Raw genomic sequence first — 18949 nt, 5'->3', positions numbered from 1 at the left:
GAGGGGCGGGGTTTAATCTGAGGGGCGGGGTTTATATTAAGGGGCGGGGTTTAACCTGAGGGGCGGGGTTTAATCCGAGGGGCGGGGTTTATATTAAGGGGCGGGTTTGCGAGTTTGTGGGCGGAGCGTCAGCATTCCCGGAGGGTTTGGCTGGAGGGGGCGGGTCTGTGACGACGCCAGTGGGCGCGCGACGCGTGTACCAATGGGGACGTGATGACGTCACCCCTAGTGGGCCGGGCGATGACGTCAGCCGGGCCGGGCGATGCGCGCGCAGTGGGGGGGGGGGGCGCGCTGAGCGGCCGGGCTGAGAGAGAGGGAGAGCCCGGGATGGGAGCCGCGGAGGAGCCGGGCCGGTAACAGCGGGACCCGGAACCCCGGAGAGAGAGAGAGCGGGCCCGCGGCCTGAGGTAAGCTTCCTGCTGTCGGGGCCGGGGAGGAAGCCCCGAGGCTCGGGCCGGGCTGGAGCCGGCCTGGCGGTGAGGAAGCGCGGCCTAACCGCCAGCCCCTGTCCCCCGGGTTGTCCCGGGCCGCTGGAGCTGCTGCGGCCTGAGCGGGAGCCGGGGCAGAGGGGGTGAGGGCCACGGGCTGTCCGCTCACTCGGAGCCGCTGTCAGCCTGGGCCTGGAGCCTGCAGTTTAATCATTGACTGAGTGTTTGTGTTGCAGCCGGGGGTTATCAGCGGGCTGATCCTCCCCCTGCCGCCAATGGGGCATTTCCCTCAAGCCCTCAGTGTTGAATAAAGTTGATCAGGAGGCCAGGTACAGCAGAGTCAGTGAGTGCACCTGTAATCCCCCAGCCCTGTACACATGAGGAACAAAGTTAAAGCTCACCTCACATCACTTTCCTTCTCTTACACCAGAAGTTGTGGGGAATTTGACATTTTTCTGTCAGTTTGACATTGATGACAATAACCCTTTTCCCAGTTATTTCCAACAGTCTACTGAAATGTCACCTTTTTAAAAATGCCATCTTTTAGAATTTTGTTTCCTTCCTACAAACAAGCATGTGGGCTCCTTATTTAGTTAATAATTTACTCTGAAAGCAGTTGATAGTATAGAAACCTAGTCAGTTTTTTTGGCAATGACGTAAAGGGCCCAACTCCCATAATTGACACTTTTCAGTGTTTGGGCAACATTTAAATATGAGGAACATATTCGATGTAGAAATAATCCAAACTTTATTTGCATTCTTAAAGCAAAATACATAATGGGAAAGTAACCTTAAAGTTTCTAAGGGTACATACAGTATTTCTCTCAAATAAAAACACTGCCTTTTGATTTCTCTGTGCTATCTTGCTGTGGTCAGGATAGTATAGCTGCATATTCAGTGAGGATGCGTCAGCTGCTATTGTGCTTGGGGCTATGGAGGACAGGGTTACTGTTTTTTTTGTGTTGTCCTCCCAACAGCAGTTTGATTTCAATGTCGTATTTGGTTACTGGGATTTGAATAAGCAGCATGTGGTGATAGCTGAAAAATGTTGGGAGAATTCCAGGCACCTGTGAGCCTTTCTGGAAGTGGGGAGGAAAGTGGAGACGCGATGCTAATGATCCTGATATTAATATCCATGAAATGTGGAAAATTGAGGTGTTTGGAAGCAGGATCCTATGAGCTGACTGAGCAAGCACAATGGAAGAACATCTCAAAACCAGTTGCTGCATATCAGATTCCAGGTGGCAGTGACAGTGTTTCTGAGCACATCACTTGGCCCTATGGAGATCTCAGTCTGACAATAGAAAAAGTTCCTTTTGCAGCTGGAGGAGCAATGCTTACATTTGACCGCACCAGAATTTTTAGTAACTTGTTTACCAGTTGAATCGGAGGTTCACCAGATTGATTCTGAGGATGAAAGGGTTGATGTATGAGGAGTGATTAAACAGTTTGGGCTTGTACTTGCTGGAGTTTAGAAGGATGAGGGGGATCTGATCGAGGCACACAAAATACTGAAAGGGATCGATAAAGTAAACATAGACCAAATATTCCCCCTTGTGGGGCAATCTAGAACAAGAGGTCACAGGTATAGGTTGAGAGGCGGTAGATTTAAAACTGAGATGAGGAGGAACTACTTCTCGCAGAGGGTGGTGAATTTGTGGAACTCGCTGCCCCATCGCGCGGTGGAGTCTGAATCATTGAATGGATATATTTCTGATTTTTTAAAAAAGCGTTAAAGGGATATGGGGAGCAAGTGGGGAGGCGATTTGAGACCAGGAAGAGATCAGCCATGATCTGATTGAATGGTGAAACAGGCTCAAAGGGCTGAATTTCCGACTTTTGCTCCTAATTCCTATGTTCCTATATCAGAAAAATGATTTGAGCGAAGCGGAATGACACCATTTAGTAGTTTGGTTACAGCCGCTTGATTTGTGGTGATGTGGAAAAATGTATTTAAAATCGGAGTGTGAATTTACAGATTGTGTTTTATGTACGGACGTTAATGCTTTCTTAGCAATTGAAATGAAGAAATCAATATTTACAATAGCTCGTATCTTTAATGATATACGGCTAATTCACAGCTACATATTGATGAGATGTTCTTTCCAGGTAACTTTTCAGTATGTTGAGCTATGTTTCCATTTATCACTCAAAGTCCTTGCTCTAGCAGCTATAATGTAAAGGCACCTGAGGTATTGGATATGTGTCCGACTAAGTAAAATATCTTTCAGTATGTATTGCTCTGTAACGTGTCTAACTTTGCTGAAATCTGAATATTATTTATAGACCTCCAACTGTGGCAAGCAGGAAAATATAGTGGGCCAAACAAACAAAGGTGAAACATCGGAGAAATAAATTGTTATGGAGAGTGTGTTCAGGAAAAAGGCTATGCAGGAAAAATGAGAACAGAAATTATAACAGGTGTAAAATGGCAGATTGAGATGGACAATAGAAACTACAAAAATAAAACGTGAATGAGTACATGTGGTAAGGCTTCAAAGCTGACTAGTTTTTTGGGTGTGTTACAGTTCTAAAATTGTGAAAACTAATTACAAAGTTTAATCCAAAAACAGAAAATGCTGGAAAATCTCAGCAGGTCTGACAGCATCTGTGGGGAGAGAATAGAGCCAAAGTTCAGAGCTGGTTTTAAACAAAGTTTAATAGTTAGCCATGGAAAACGTTGAGTCTTTTGCTGTGCATCATTCAACAAAATTCCCAATTTAAATACAATGCCTGCAGTAAAAATCTGTGCGTAAAGTTTTCAAATATTGAAAGTTATATAAATGGAATTTTGAGTTAAATTTAATTTTGTGTGAACTATTAATTGCTGCTGAACATTTTCCTATAAGTTATATTGTGAGTTTTCCTGTGAGCCCACATTCTAAGCAATATGCCACACTAACAGTGGTCATCTCAGTACATCGTGAGATTGTTGAGTAACATACTCCCTCTAGAATCATGAACCTGTAAGCAAATCAATTTCTCACAAATATGGATTGAGAAATAGCCAGGCAGCTGACAAATATTTTGTCCTTCTGGGTGTATTCAGTGGTGGAGAAAGTCAGTGGAGTTGTGTTGACAAAGCATCTGCCCTTCCTGCTCTAACTGACCTTCAGTTTTATTGTTCATGCAGCAAACAACTGTGTCACCAAATTTCCACTACTGGAGCACTCGATAGTGCATGTCTCCTATACTAGTGTCACTGCTCTTAACTGTCTCTAGAAACTTAATTTGACCATTATGTTTTGAGGTGGTACAGGGGTGGCTAAGGACCCGGGTTTGATTCCGGCTTTGGGTGACTGTCTGTGTGTAGTTTGCATGTTCTCCCCGTGTCTACATGGGTTTCCCCCGGGCGCTCCGGTTTCCTTCCACAGTCCAAAGATGTGCAGGTTAGGAGGATTGGCCATGATAAGTGGGCTATGGAGAAAGGGCCTGGTAACTCTGTCAGAGAGTAGGTGCAGATTTCATAGGTTGAATGGCCTCCTTCTGCACTGTAGGGATTCTATGCGTTTGGCCAGAGGGACCTACAATTTTAAAAATCTCAAATGATAACAAATAGTTACTGCTTAGGGCACAGTTTGCCAGTTCAGAGTTTGCATCAGAAATAATTGCAATTTTCAGTGAGTGAAATGGATGTCGGATTTTGTCATGCACTGGGGTTGAAAGGAGGGTGTTGCTAGTGGTGTGACTTGGGTAACAAATTGTTGATTGGAATTTGCTTGGGGAGTTGGGGATTCGGCCTTTCCTGAAATTGGCCATGATTTTTTGCGTGGGAGTTAGCACTGCGAGTGATTGGATGCATCATCCACCTGATAGTGAGTATTGATGAGGCCTTTCCCACACTTTGTTTTGTTTGATATTGCAACAGCAGTAGAAATTGTTTCTTAAGATAAATCTAGTTTTTTATATGGTATCTGTATACTTGACGTGTGCATGATTTCAGAAAACTTTTTTCACTACTTTCAACCCCAGTTCTAAATCTGACAGGTTATATCATTTAGTTTCAGTGCCTATAACAACCTACATCATATCTTCATGTGTGTGATTTCACTCATATGACCATTATTCAGTACACCTGCAATAACTACATTATTTGTAATCCTCAGTGAGGATGTTTTTATACATTATATCAACACATTGATTTTTGCGTGCCACGAGCTCCACTGCTGCTGGAAAAGCAATTCCCACAAATGTATATTCCAAACATAAATACCGCAAGGTTATAATTTTATTTTTGTGATTCTGTTGGGTGGTGGCTTTACTGCTGTGCCTAATTCTACGTGAATTTCTTAATTCCACTGTCTTCATAGTGAAGCACTCACCTGCTATGTGAAGCTATACTTGCCAAGTAATGTATTAAAAGTAGATGCAAACTACTTGATCTCACGGGTTGATTCAATTGGATGTGTAAATATTTCTGTTTCTTGTCGTAAGCTTTGTATTATCTTGTTTTTAAACTTGTTTTAAATTCTCGATTGCAATCTGTTTTCAGTCATTATGCGTGAATGGCAATCTAGTTTTACTACAAACTTCTATTTCAATCCTTTTTTGAATGAAGGAGAGTCAAATACGCGTCTAATCAAATTACTGACCTTTGTGTATGGGAAACAGCCATTAAGCAAAGACTGTTTTTATTTACATGGGACCATTCATCTTTCCACATTACATCCAGTTAACTTTCCTTCCTCAAGTGCAGTTTTCAATATGTTACTAATGTGTTTAAATTGTAGAAACTTCCGTGTTTGATGTTGAACAGATAACTTCAATCTCAAAATAATGAACAGGACAGTACTTGTATATTTCCACAAAGAATTAACTTGTGATGAGATCAAATGTTTCCCCTTCTGAGCAATCTGGAGCAAGAGGTCACAGGTATAGGTTGAGAGACAGTAGATTTGGGAGAGAGATACAAAAGTGTCCAGAGGGGCAATTTTTTCACACAGAGGGTGGTGAGTGTCTGGAACAAGCTGTGGAGATGCCGGCGTTGGACTGGGGTAAACACAGTAAGAAGTTTAACAACACCAGGTTAAAGTCCAACAGGTTTATTTGGTAGCAAAAGCCACACAAGCTTTCGGAGCTCTTAGCCCCTTCTTCAGGTGAGTGGGAATTCTGTTCACAAACAGAGCTTATAAAGACACAGACTCAATTTACATGAATAATGGTTGGAATGCAAATACTTACAACTAATCAAGTCTTTAAGAGACGAAACAATGTGAGTGGAGAGGCTTTTGCTACCAAATAAACCTGTTGGACTTTAACCTGGTGTTGTGGAACAAGCTGCCAGAGGTAGTAGTAGAGGCGGGTACAATTTTATCTTTTAAGAAGCATTTAGATAGTTACATGGGTACAATGGGTATAGAGGGATATGGGCCAAATGAAGGCAATTGGGATTAGTTTAAGGGTTTTTTTTTTAAAAAGGGCGGCATGGACAAGTTGGGCCGAAGAGCCTGTTTCCATGCTGTAAACCTCTATGACTCTATTGAAAACTGAGATGAGGAGGAACTACTTCTCGCAGAGGGTGGTGAATTTGTGGAACTCGCTGCCCCATAGCGTGGTGGAATCTGAATCATTAAATGGTTTCAAGAAAAAGATAGATATATTTCTAATAAGAAAGAGATAAGGGGATATGGGGAGTAGGTGGGGATATGGGGAGTAGGTAAGGAGATGGATTTGAGACCAGGAAAAGATAGCCATGATCTGATTGAATGGTGGAGCAGGTTTGTAGGGCTGAATTGCCTACTTCTGCTCCTAATTCCTATGGTTCATATGTTAGACAGAAGTGTAGCTAACTTGCAAATGAAACTTTAAAACACAGGAGCACCACATTGTTGGAGCGCAGGTTTGATTTCTGGGTACCGGCTGTGGGGGATATTTAGCAAAAGCACCCGGACAGGTGGGAAGGAATATCAGGTGAGTACGTTGCTGGAATATGTACCAGAATTTTCTAGTGTGGTCTAAGTGACGTTAGCTGAAGTTGGGGAACAGTTTGTGCACCCAACCCTCAAACACATTCAATGCCAGAACTTGAAAGAAAATAATAACATGTTAAAACTTGTCCTGAATTTAAAAAGGACTGGATTTCGTATGGAGACATTTAACACCAAAATCAATAATGCATAAGGGAACCAGTGCAAGGTTACAGCACACAGAGCCTCACTCGTATTTCCATTAAGATATTTGCCAATTGGATCCCATCAGATTTTACATGTTGCGCTTGCTGGAAAACCTTTGCTGATGATGTAAATTTGTGTCTCAGCCATGGTCCTTCTGTCTAGGTTCAGTTCAGCTTCCCCATTTACAGTCATATGGCACTTATAAATATTTTGGAACTTCCTCATTTAAGTAGGATTTCATGACATGAATGCAGATCAACCCAAAAGCACAAGACTATTCTGTTAAACAGTGAACTTTGTAGAATGCACAGAATTGCCCTGTTGTGTGAGGGTATTATGCTTGCATAAATCTACAAAACTATTCCAGTGTGATACAGTGAAACATAATATAAGGTGTGCATGGAAGTGGCTTGGAATTTTCAGTTGGTGTATTGTCAAATCTAAAAATAACAGGAAATTAAATTAATCATAACTTGAATTGAAGCTGCTTTACGGCCTTGGCCCTTTCATCTCTGTATCCTCCTCTGGCCCCCCTACAGCCTCCGGAACTCTTTGCTCCACTAACTGGCCTTTTGTGAAATCCCTCCCCATTCTTGCTCCACCATTGACCATCTTGGCTGCCATCTAGGCCACACAGCCTAGAATTTTTTGCCCCTCATGTCCCTCTCCTCCTTAATGTCCTTCCTTAAAAACCCATTTCTCGTCCCAAACATTTTGCTCTCCACTTATTTCTTTTGCTTCAGCATACTGATTATGCTTAAGTTCTTTGGGTATCTTTTCTGTGTTAAAGGTGCTACAAATTTGTTAGCCTTGGTTTGGGGTAGTACCCGCCTCCAAGTCAGAAGTTTTGGGTTAAAGCCCATTTTAGAGATTTGAGCATAAATTCTAGGGCTAACACCTCAGTGCATTTGAGGGAATGCCAAATTGGTGGAAGCATTGACTTTTGGATAAAGGAAGTGATTGCATGAGAGAGGGTGCAGAGGAGATTCACCAGGATGTTACCTGGGCTCGAGCGTTTCCACTTTTAAGAGAGACTGGATAGGCTGGGGCTGTTTTCCTTGGAGCAGAGATGGCTGAAGAGGGACCTGATTGGGGTGTAAAAAAATTATGAAGGGTGTAGATAGGGTGGTTAGGAAGGAACTTTATCCCTTAGCAGAGAGGTCAATACCAGGGGGCATAGATTGTTAAGGAGCAGGAAGTTCATAGGAGATGTGAGGAAAAAGATTTTCAGAGAGTGGTGGTAATCTGGAACTCTGTCTGAAAGGGTGGAGGAGACAAAGGCCCTCACAACATTTAAGAAGCATTTAGATAAGCACTTGAAATGCCATAGCATAGAAGGCTTGGACCAAGTGCTGGAAAATGGGGTTAGAATGGATAGGTGCTAATGGCCGGTGTGGACACGATGGGCCAGAGGGTCTCTGTGCTGTAAAACTCTGACTCTAAAAAGTTACTCTGCTGGCCTTGTACCCCTGAGGTTGATATTAAATACCACATGCATTCAAAGAATCAATGTTTATTCTTAAATAATACCATAAGAAACAGTCGATCAGGTTATTTATCTCGTTGTTGTTTGTGGAACCTTGCTGTCCACAAATTGGCTGCTGTTATTCCCAGGATCAGTGGTAGTGTGCCCTGAAGACTCCCCAAGTGTGCTACAAAAACAATTCAAAATGGTTCATGTGACTGAACTAAGACTAACCTTCGTCTTCAGCATCTCTAGGACGTGATGAATCTTGGGTCTCCAGTGCCTGCGCCGGCTGCGAAAGAGCTGCACATGCGTGGTTTTGAGTTTTTTATGGTGGCCAGGTCCACGCGCATTCCCAACGGGACTTGGAACTGAAGATAAAGGTCCCCATGCGCCCGCACAAAAACTCCAAAAGGGCGCACAATCCCTGGGAGAAGCAAGAGAATCAGAGAGAGGTGAAAAAAACCAAGTGTGAGGACGAGGAGAAGTTAAAAATGAAGTTCCCAGTAAGGGAAGCAGACAGAGAAAGTAGGAGGTGTGTCTGAAATGTTTTGATACTGTATGGAGATATACAGTGATATATAAAAGGTTGGGAACCACTGCCCAAGGTTACAACATTGACTGCCATTCAGAAGAAATTGATTGACTGTGAAGCCACTTCAGGCATCCTGAGAATGTGTATTATAAAGTCAAATTTGTTCTTTCTTTCTTGGTATCAGTGCAATTGTCTCTTAGCTTTGAAAATGTACCACATGGTACTTGGCTGCGGTAAATATCTTCTGTGCTGTTCTGACCATTCCTATATGCTATCCACCTTATTCTGTAAATGCTGATCTCTGCTTCGTGTTCCTCATTCATTTGGCATAATGTATTTTGCTTTAAACAACCTAAAATATACAAAGAGAGCTAGAGTCCATCTAATATTCTGGAGGTATCATGGTTATGTCGTTATCCTCCCCCAATTTTCTCCCCTCTTGAGTGTGTTTCACCTTTGCTATGGTGTGGCTGGGTGTGCTCTAACAATAAGCAGGATATATCTTCTTTATTCATTTGGGGAACATGGGCGTCGCTGGCTGGCCAGCTTTTGTTGCCCATCCCTAGTTGCCCTTGAGAAGGTGGTGGTGAGCTGTCTTCTTGAATCGCTGCAGTCCACGTGCTGTGGGTTGTCCCACAATGCCGTTAGGGAGGGAATTCCAGGATTTTGACCTAGCGACTGCAAAGTAACGGTGATATATTTCCAAGTCAGGATGGTGAGTGGCTTGGAGGGGAACTTGCAGGTGGTGGTGTTCCCATTTATCTGCTGCCCTTGTCCTTCTAGATGGAAGTGGTCGTGGGTTTGGAAGGTGTTGTCTAAGGATCTTTGGTGAATTGCTGCAGTGCATCTTGTAGATGGTACACACTGCTGCTACTGAGCGTCGGTGGTGGAGGGAGTGGATGTTTGTAGATGTGGTGCCAATCAAGCGGGCTGATTTGTCCTGGATGGTGTCAAGCTTCTTGTGTGTTGTTGGAGTTACACCCATCCAGGAAGGTGGGGAGTATTCCAATACAACCAATAGGACTACAGAAGCTGAGTCTGACCCTGTTCTCATCACTGTCACACATCCAGTCAATTGTTGGGCAGAAATTAGAATGGCAATTTTGGCAAACTTCAATCCATGTGTCCCCAACTCCAATGCAGGAGTTTTGAGGCAAGTTGTCCTACCTCTGCTCTAATCTTGACTACAAGTCCAATCATCACTGCATCAGTGTTTGAATAACTTAATGCCTAACTACCTGAGCCAGAAGAGGAATTCAGTTCTGCTCATGTGAAACCACATGGTAGTAACTGCAGGAAGGTGCTTGAATGTATATCGATATATAGGTTAATACTGCTAAAATTATATAATTCTCTTTGTTAACATTTGAGATTTGATTGGGTTTTCAGTTTCCAATGGGATTTCAGTATTTTCAATTTAAAAGGGGTTCAGCACCGAGGAATTCAAGTGTGCTAGAGTCATAGAGGTTCACAGCATGGAAACAGGCCCTTCGGCCCAACTTGTCCATGCCGCCCTTTCTTAAAACCCCTAAGCTAATCCCAATTGCCCCATATCCCTCTATACCCATCATACCCAAGTAACTATCTAAATGCTTTTTAAAAGACAAAATTGTACCCGCCTCTACTACTACCTCTGGCAGCTTGTTCCGGACACTCACCACCCTCTGCGTGAAAAAATTGCCCCTCTGGACACTCTTGTATCTCTCCCCTCTCACCTTAAACCTATGTCCTCTAGTTCTAGACTTCCCTACCTTTGGGAAAAGATATTGACTATCCAGCTGATCTGTGCCCCTCATTATTTTATAGACCTCTATGAGATCACCCCTCAGCCTCCTACGCTCCAGAGAAAAAAGTCCCAGTCTATCCAGCCTATCCCCATAACTCAACCCATCAAGTTCTGGTAGCATCCTAGTAAATCTTTTCTGCACTCTTTCTAGTTCAATAATATCCTTATTAAAGGGTGGGAGGCTGGCTTGAGTGCTGATCCTTAACTAAGTTATTTACTTACTTGGGTCAACTTTGTCTTTACATCTCTTTCTAACGTAGGAAAATAACCAATAATGAATAAATTGAAATGCCAAAGTTCACAACATTAAGCGTGGGACAGAGCTGCTTTGATGTTTAGATGCTCATGAAGTTCACAATTTGCATTGCTTGCTTACTGATGGATATCATAGTTTGCAGAATTTTTGGAACCTTTTTGGACATCTTTGGAAAATTGTCTCCCACTTACATAGCGACCATAGCAGAAGTCAAAGCACTTCAGTAAAAAGCAAGTGGGAAGCACAATTACAATACTTTGGAACCATGTTTTATATAAATTGAGCATTTGCCTAATGTTATGTTTTAATTGCTGCCTGTAAACTCAAATTAGATTTTTTGCACAGTTTAAAATCTGTTGCTAATTCTAATTTCTTTTAATTGGTTAGGCTGTAAATGCTTGAAGTCACATTTGCAAGCATTATAGTCTCCTTTAACCTTTGCTGCATTTCGCTTGTTAACATCATCTTCCTGCAATCTGAAGCCTAGTCCACCCTTACTATATATATAAATCTCCAGTTATTTATAACATCATTTTACATCACTTCAGTTTTTAATTTTGATTTGTGTTTGTAATTAGTCTCCTATCTAAATCTGTACAATGTGGGTGATTTCCATTTGCTCTTGTTGCCAGTATTACTCTGCATGTTGCTGTCTGGCCGTGTGCTTGTGTAGCAAGATTAATAATGCTGGATAAAAGCAAATTACTGCGGATGATGGAGGCTGAAACAAAAACCGCAAATGCTGGAAAATCTCAGCAGGTCTGACAGCGTCTGTGGAGAGAGAAACGGAGTTCACATTTTGAGTCACATTGGCTCTGTTCTCTCTCCACAGATGCCGTCAGACCTACTGAGATTTTCCAGTTTTTTGTTAATACTGTTTTTGTTGTAAGTAATGCTGGAACCTGTTCTCTCAGGCAGGATGCTACATATTTACAGGACTCTTTTCCTGACCATTTAAAAAACTAACCGCAGGTAGCTCTGAGACAGAAAATCGATGGCTGTAGGTTATAGGACGTCACGCTCAGAGCATCCTCTGTGCTTTGAGAGCTTGTGATTCCCTTTGAAGATTTCCATTAGTTCAGTTCACTCTAATCCACAGCTTTGCATCTTGTAAACTGAGTTAGTCTAAATGTTCTTATATCAGAATAACGCATCTTTGCTACTCTGTTTCCCATATCATTGCTGTTAAATGGTAAATGCGAGCATGTATAGATTGAAAAAGTGATTGAATTGTTTTTGCATTTGTCCAGTTATCCGCTGTCCTTTAATGAAGATTAGAGTTGGTTTTGATTTAGTGTGCAGTTCCATCGATCAGCCTATATTAATATACAGGGTTTTGATTGCGATAGTCATATTTTATTTCTTTTGGGCGGCACAGTGGTACAATGGTTAGCACTGCTGCCTCACAGCGCTAGGGACCTGGGTTCAATTCCGGCCTCTGGAGTTTGCACGTCCTTCCCATGTCTGCGTGGGTTTCCTCCGGGTGCTCTGGTTTCCTCCCACAGTCCAAAGATGTGCAGGTTAGGTTGATTGGCCATGATTAAATTGCCCCTTAGGGTCAGGAGATTAGGAGGGTAAATATGTGGGGTTATGGGGATAGACCCTGGGTGGGATTGTTGTTGGCGCAGGCCCGATGGGCTAAATGGCGGCCTCCTGCACTGTAGGGATTCTATGAAGATAGTTGTGTGTCAGTTTATTTAAATAGGAAGTTTAAGGTTTTTTTTAAGTTCCCATTCATGTTTGTCCCTAGTTTCGTATGAAAAATTTATTCTGGGAGATGAACTTCCAGAATGTTTCCATTGTGGTCTGATTAGCAATGATGATTGAATGAGTTTATCTGAAATATAAAGTTCCAGATTTCTAATAACTTCTGTTCTTCTCTCTAGGTGTAACAAACTAACTCGAGGAGAGACATCATGGAACCTGAAGTTATTAGAATGTATTCTTCATCACCACCACCACTAGATGATGGGACTGAAATGGATGATGAGGAGTATGGTGAATTTGGTGGTTTTTCAGGCGTTGGTAGTTCAACTCTTGGTTACACTGACTTTGATTTGGAAGACCACCATGGGAACTTTTTGCCCCAGAACCATTTTGTGCCTGGCCGTGAATACCCCAGTCATACCGACGTATTTGCTGACTTTCATTCAGCAAGTGCCAGTGAGGGCAAAGACTTTCTCTCGGGCTTCTCGAGAGCTGCGGAAGGAATGCCAAATGATGTATCTAGAAGTACTGATAAGGATGTAATTCGATCGAAATCTTCAAGGAATGATTTGGATTATACGGCAACGGAACAAGCAATGGAATCCATAAAACAAACGGAAGTAACTGCTAGATTTGATAGCCTGGCCAAGGACGCTCATGCAATAGGTTCAGGACCAGGAGGGCATTGCAATGGTCAAAAGAGCAACCCAGAAATTCTGACAAATGGATACCCAACAAAAGATTCAACACATTCTCAGGGAATAGAAAATATGGACGACACAAGTGATCAAACATCTACAAATGCTCACATTTCTCAACTCCAGTCAGAGTCTGTGACAAGACCAGTTGAGGACTTTGCTGAGTTTTCTGCATTTTCAAATGTTAAAGAGCCTGCCAATTTAACAGAAGAAAATGCAAGTGGGTCTCAGTCTACTCTCAGCAAAGCACCACTGAAAGGAGAGCAAAATGCTGGCATTCATTCCACTTTCAGGGAACTGCCCGACATTCAGGTCAGTTCGAACTTTGAAGTGGATTGTGATCAACTGAAAGTGGCTTCAAGTTGTGAAAGTGGGAATGGTACAGATGCAGATGTAGTCCACACCCAGAGCAGCTCCTCTGAACATAGTACTTCAGCTGACACAAGCATTGCTAATAGTAATTGGGACTCATCGGAGTCAATGGAACACATTGAAACTAGGGATCAAAATGCTCAGCAGCCAGTTCATGAATTGTTGGACAAAGTAAAAGAGACCACTACCACAGAAAGTAGAGGGAGTCAATTAGTTATAGATCAATCAGATAGTGAAAAAGAAGGTACACCAGAATTAGAATTGGAAACGTATATTCATGAGGAAGAGTATGGTGATTTTACAGACAGTGTTGTATGTAAACTGTCTCCGATTGAACAAGGCCATTCAGTCAATGATGAACAACCGGAAACTGATATGAAACGGACAGAGCAAAATGAATCTGAACACTTCGGAATTTCAAGAAGCAGCTATTCACAAGATGGCGATTTTTCTACTTTCAGCCCAGTGTTGAATTCTGATGCTCCGGATGATTTTGGAACAGTTGATGTGCATTCTGTAAACTCTGAGAGCAAAACAGCTTCAAACTTGACGACACAAGAGCTTGCAACATTTCGGGAAGCTGGTGTGAAAGATGAGTTTGGGGATTTTGGTACTGAGAGTACCCACTCTCTAAAACGGTTCGCTAATTTTTCAGAATCTCCAGCAGACAAGAGGGTGGAAACGGAGCATGAAGATGACCTGGAATTTGGTGAGCATGGGACTGCTGCCACAATTAGAAAGACTGACAATGAGGAAGACTTTGGGGAATTTGGGTCCATTCAGGAGGATAAAAATGGGTCTGAATTTGCAGGATTCAGAAGTGATGAAGACTTTTCAGCTGGCGGACACGACACAGAGTGGAATGCCTTTGGGGATTCAGTAGCTGAAAGTACATCGTGGGCAGCTTTTGGTGACGAGCAGTCTCTTGGTGCCTTTAAAGAAGAAATGAGTCAGTGCGACAGGACAGAAACTGCCCTTTCCAGCAGCCCCCAATTGACTGGCTGGGCAGACCCTACTCCTGTTCGAGCTATTGAAGAAAAGGCAAGAATTCAGAGTTCAAGTCCAGTGGAAGAATCTATGTCACAAGTAAGTGTTGCTCATCTTGAAATGTTGGCACAAGAAGTATAAATGAGTCAACTTTGCTGAATTATTGTATTACAGCTAAACACTTAAAAAAAAAAAGGTCAAACTTTTAAAACTCATTCTGCACCTTTTCTTAGCTTGTGAATGCAATGCTCATTTCAGAGGACAGGCTAGCAGCCTTTCCCAAGGTCTCTAAAAGCTTTGCTTTATTGCTAGCTTCCAAGCAATGTTTAACACTAGTCTGGAAGAATTCACCCTCCAGTTTTATCCACTCTCTGTGGGAAAGTATTTGGTTTCTACTTGGCATCTTATGATTGGGAAATCAACTTCTGGGAGTTGTGGATGCAAAGCTCATCCTATTGAGTGGGCGAATGCACTGGGGCACTAACATGCTATATCTATAAAGTGCATTGCTCAACTGTTACTCAAAGTTATTTGTGGATGGTAAGTTCTATTGTTGTGATATAAATTAAGATTTGAGCCAATAGAAATCTCCTGATTTTTGAGAACATTGTACTTGGCGTTTTCTAATATTTTTGAGTCAGAACTGAAACAGTTTTTAATAAGTAGTCTGAAAATGTCTCTGGTATAATGAGTGTAACAGAATGTCCCTGTCCATTGCACACAGAGGAGCAGGTATATGTAACACTGGATAAAAGCAAATTACTGCGGATGCTGGAATCTGAAACCAAAAGAAAAAACGCTGGAAAGTCTCAGCAGGTCTGGCAGCACCTGTAATGAGAGAAAAGAGCTGACGTTTTGAGTCCAGATGACCCTTTGTCAAAGCTAAAGGCGTAGAAAGTGGGAGATATTTATGCTGCAGGGGGAGGGAATGAAAGATGAATCATAGCCACAGAAAGGTAACAATCCATTTGAACAGCACTTTAACATTGCTACAGAGTGGTTTTTGTTTTGTGATTTGAGAAGTCTGTGAATTGTAAATTGAATTAAGACCTCAAAGTGAATTGGAGTGCTCCCTTCAAGGAATTCTACCTGACTTTATTGAAGTATTAGGGTGGGCCCCTAACCACAGGCCCCTAAACTCTGGAGCCAGTTGTATCAGCTCTGCATTTGCAATGTGAACTCAATCTAAAAAGTGAAATTAAATTTTTCCAATCCACTGGAACTATTTTCGCTGGCCTAATCCTGGGTATTGTGTAGGTCCTTCTGCATGTGGGCAAGGGCAGCCTCATGGTCTGTGGAATTGTGAATAGAATTGAATGTTTAGCAGCCTTCAGCAAATAGCCAGCTTTTGACTTTAAGAGGGAGGAAAGGTCATTGAATCAGCTGATGATATTTGGACTCGCGCACTACCCTGAGGCTAAGTGATTGGTTTCAGATGATTCTAACTACCTTCCATTGTACTGGCTCCAGCTAAGGTGGGTTTTCTCCATGATCACCTCTGTTTCCAGGTTTACCCAGGCCCCTGGGTGCAGTACTCTATTGATGTCAAAGACAGTTGGAGGCTGACTTCTGGAATTCAGCCCTCTCTCTCGCTAGTAGGATTACTGGGTGGTAATTAGCTTGATTGGATAGGTTTTGTTTTTTGTACCCTGGACATAACTAGGTAAGTTTTCATTATAGGGTAGATGCCTGTGTTGTAGTTGTACTGTCACAGCGTGGCTAGAGGCATGGCTGATTCTGGAGCACAGATCATCACTGCAACCAGGAAGTGGGAGCCCACAATTGTTACTGCGTTGATGTAATGTGGATTGAATTTTATCTGTGATTGTGGGGATCTTGGGAAGAGGCTGAGAAGGATTATCCACTAGGTAAGTTGGCTGAAGATGGTTGGGGATGTTCATGATGTTTTGTCTGCCGGTAAGTTATCTAATTCACCATTTGCAATGTGGCAGGATTATAAAGCTTTGGCTGAGTTCATTGAACCATAGAATTCCTACAGTGCAGAAAGAGGCCATCCAGCCCATCGAGTCTGCATCGACTCTCCGATAGAGCATTCCACAGGCCCTACCCCCGCCCTTTCCCTGTGACTCTGCGCAGTTAGAAAGGCCAATCCACCTCACCTGCACATTTCTGGACTGTAGGAAGAAACAGGAGCACCTGGAAGAAACCAACACAGATGCGGGGCGAATGTACAGACTCCGCACAGTCACCCAGGACTGGAATTGGACCCGGGTTGCTGGTGCTGTGAGGCAGCAGAGCTAACCACTGTGTCACTGTGCTGAACCTTTGAGATCTTTGATTGGGATTACTTAGCTGCTACATGCTATTTAACATGCACATCATTCTGTGTTGTAGTTTCACCAGCTTGACACTTCATTTCCAACATGCTTGGAATGTTCTACATTCTTCATTGAACTAGAGTTGGGTATCAGGCTTGATGGTGAAATGTGGGGTATGTGGGGTCAGGTGGGGTTGGGAACTGTAACACTCAGCGTGCACGGGAGTATCCGCCCATGTGTGGATTGGAAGTGGGCAGTACATGCGCAGTCCAACATTTTGTAGTTCTCCAGGCTAATTTCACGTGCCGGTGTAATACGAAAATAATGCACCAACTCCAATCATGTGACTGAGAGCGGAGCGCCATAATTGAGAAGAGGCCTGGGCAGGAGACAGGAAGAGGTTCCAGAGGGAGTCCCAGAGTTGAAACAGTGAGAAGTCCCAGTTAAAGAGAAAGGAGCAGAGGACGAGGCTGTAGTTGGCAGACTTCATGTAATGGGAACTCCTGAACTTGGGAGAAGCCCTGGAGACCTAAGAAGGCAGCAGAAGGTGGGGGACTCTGTACTGAGGGCCATTGGAGCAAAGGTAATCTTTTGGAGCAGCAATGTTTCTGCTGACATGGCTAAAGCGTTGCACTTGTGAACTGGTGTTGGAGCGCAGTCTTGAGAATCCAAGGGAATGGAGTCTCAGGAGCTGAGATTGAAACGCTACAAGGTGGGCTGTCATTGAAACCCTCTGAGTTAGAGTGAGTTTTGGAGTGAATTCCAATGTGAGATCTTTGAAAGTGAAGACTGGAGTCCCTCGTGAGAGAGTTTCAATGTGGTTGGTTAACTCGGTGTTTACTGAATGGGTTGTTGAGAAATCTTCTTGGTCGCACTTGCCATTTACCATGTTTACTGGTGTATTGGAACCCAGATTGTGTTAATTCACATGCATCTCCAATTAACTCTGAATATTAGAAAATAAGAGATATTGTAAATTGTTTTGTCTTTCTAACCATGTTGATTTTGTTTGTTCAAAACCCACAAATCATCACGGGCTTTATTCAGAGTGTTTTAAATCTCAAACTTTGTCTACTTTAAACAAAAGAATTATTGGTCCCTAAATTCAGTTTGTGGGACCTCATCCCATTTTTTTACCTATATCTTTGGTGCCCATATGCACCACGACAACTGGCAGTTCGCCCTCTCACTCGCTCTTGCGTCTCCCTCGCAGATCCACCTCTCCGCTCCTCCCAAAGGTGAGCGCGTCTTCCCCTCAGCGCAGAATTCCCGCTTGGCTCCAAATTTCCGATACCCTCACTCTGGCTGAATCATGGTAGAAGGTGTCCTCAATGTGAAGATGGGACTTGGTCTCCACAAAAACCTGTAGTGGTTCCTTCATTGTATCCTGACCTGATGTTTAGGTAAAAGTCAAGTCCTTCTCCTGTTTCTAATCCTTGTCGGGGTTTAATACAGCCTCCGAGGGCATTGAATGTTGGTGTGAGACTGGAGTTACACAGCCCCGAGTGGGTAAGGAAAGGATCAGTGGGGGTAGGGGAACGGGGACATTGGACAGCCTGATGGTGGAGGAGGTGAAATTGAATTTGAGCAATACTGTGGCGTGGGAGCAGGAATTGAATCTAATCCAGGAGTGAATGCACACTGAAGCAGTGGGATGGTGCATGGTTTCTGCACCCTGGGACGAGGAGGGAGTGGTTTCATTTACACATCTGTCTGAGTGTGTTGGAAGCTTCCTACAGTTTACTGAGTGCTCTGTTTCATTCCTTCATTTTGTATGTCACTAGGTTCCTGCCCAGGGATTGGGGGAGAAGGAAGGAATTGGGGAATCTTGCTCATCAGGGATTAACATAGAAACTAGAAGCAAGAGTAGACCATTCGGCCCTTCGCACCTGCTCTGCCATTCATTTTGATCATGGTTGATCATTGAATTCAATATCCTGATCCCCGCTTCCCCCCATATCTTTTGATCCCTTTAGCTCCTTGAGCTACATCTAATTTCTTCTCAATCACGCAACGTTTAGGCCTCATCTATTATCTGTGGTAGTGAATTCTACACATTCACCACCTTCTGGGTGAAGAAGTTCCTCCTCACAATTGTAAAAGGTTTACCCCTTATTCTCAAACTATGACCCCTAGTTCTGGACTCCCCCCACCATCGGGGACATTCTTACTGAATCGACCCTGTCTAACCCTGTTAGAATTTTATAAGTTGCTATGAGATCCCCTCTCCCTCTTCTAAACTCCAGTGAATATAAACCTAACCGACTTAGTTTCTCCTCATATGACAGACCTGCCATCCCAGGAATCAGCCTGGTAAACCTTC

The 18949-nt window shown here is 43.1% G+C and overlaps 1 protein-coding gene across 1 annotated transcript in view; it reads left to right on the top strand.

Moving 5' to 3' along the window:
* Positions 1-204: 204 nt before the first annotated feature.
* The window catches only part of LOC144504698 (aftiphilin-like), a 62448-nt gene continuing 43703 nt past the window's right edge, over positions 205-18949 (top strand). Inside the window, exons 1-2 of the mRNA XM_078230419.1 lie at positions 205-407; positions 12470-14446. Of these exons, the coding sequence (XP_078086545.1) occupies positions 12500-14446 (1947 nt within the window). The 5' untranslated portion in view covers positions 205-407; positions 12470-12499. The remainder of the gene's footprint in view (positions 408-12469; positions 14447-18949) is intronic.

The sequence above is a fragment of the Mustelus asterias genome, chromosome 15 (assembly GCF_964213995.1).
Source record: "Mustelus asterias chromosome 15, sMusAst1.hap1.1, whole genome shotgun sequence".
Classification (NCBI taxonomy): domain Eukaryota; kingdom Metazoa; phylum Chordata; class Chondrichthyes; order Carcharhiniformes; family Triakidae; genus Mustelus; species Mustelus asterias.
Note: the sequence above shows the minus strand (reverse complement) of the source record. Positions and strands in the feature narration are given on the sequence as shown.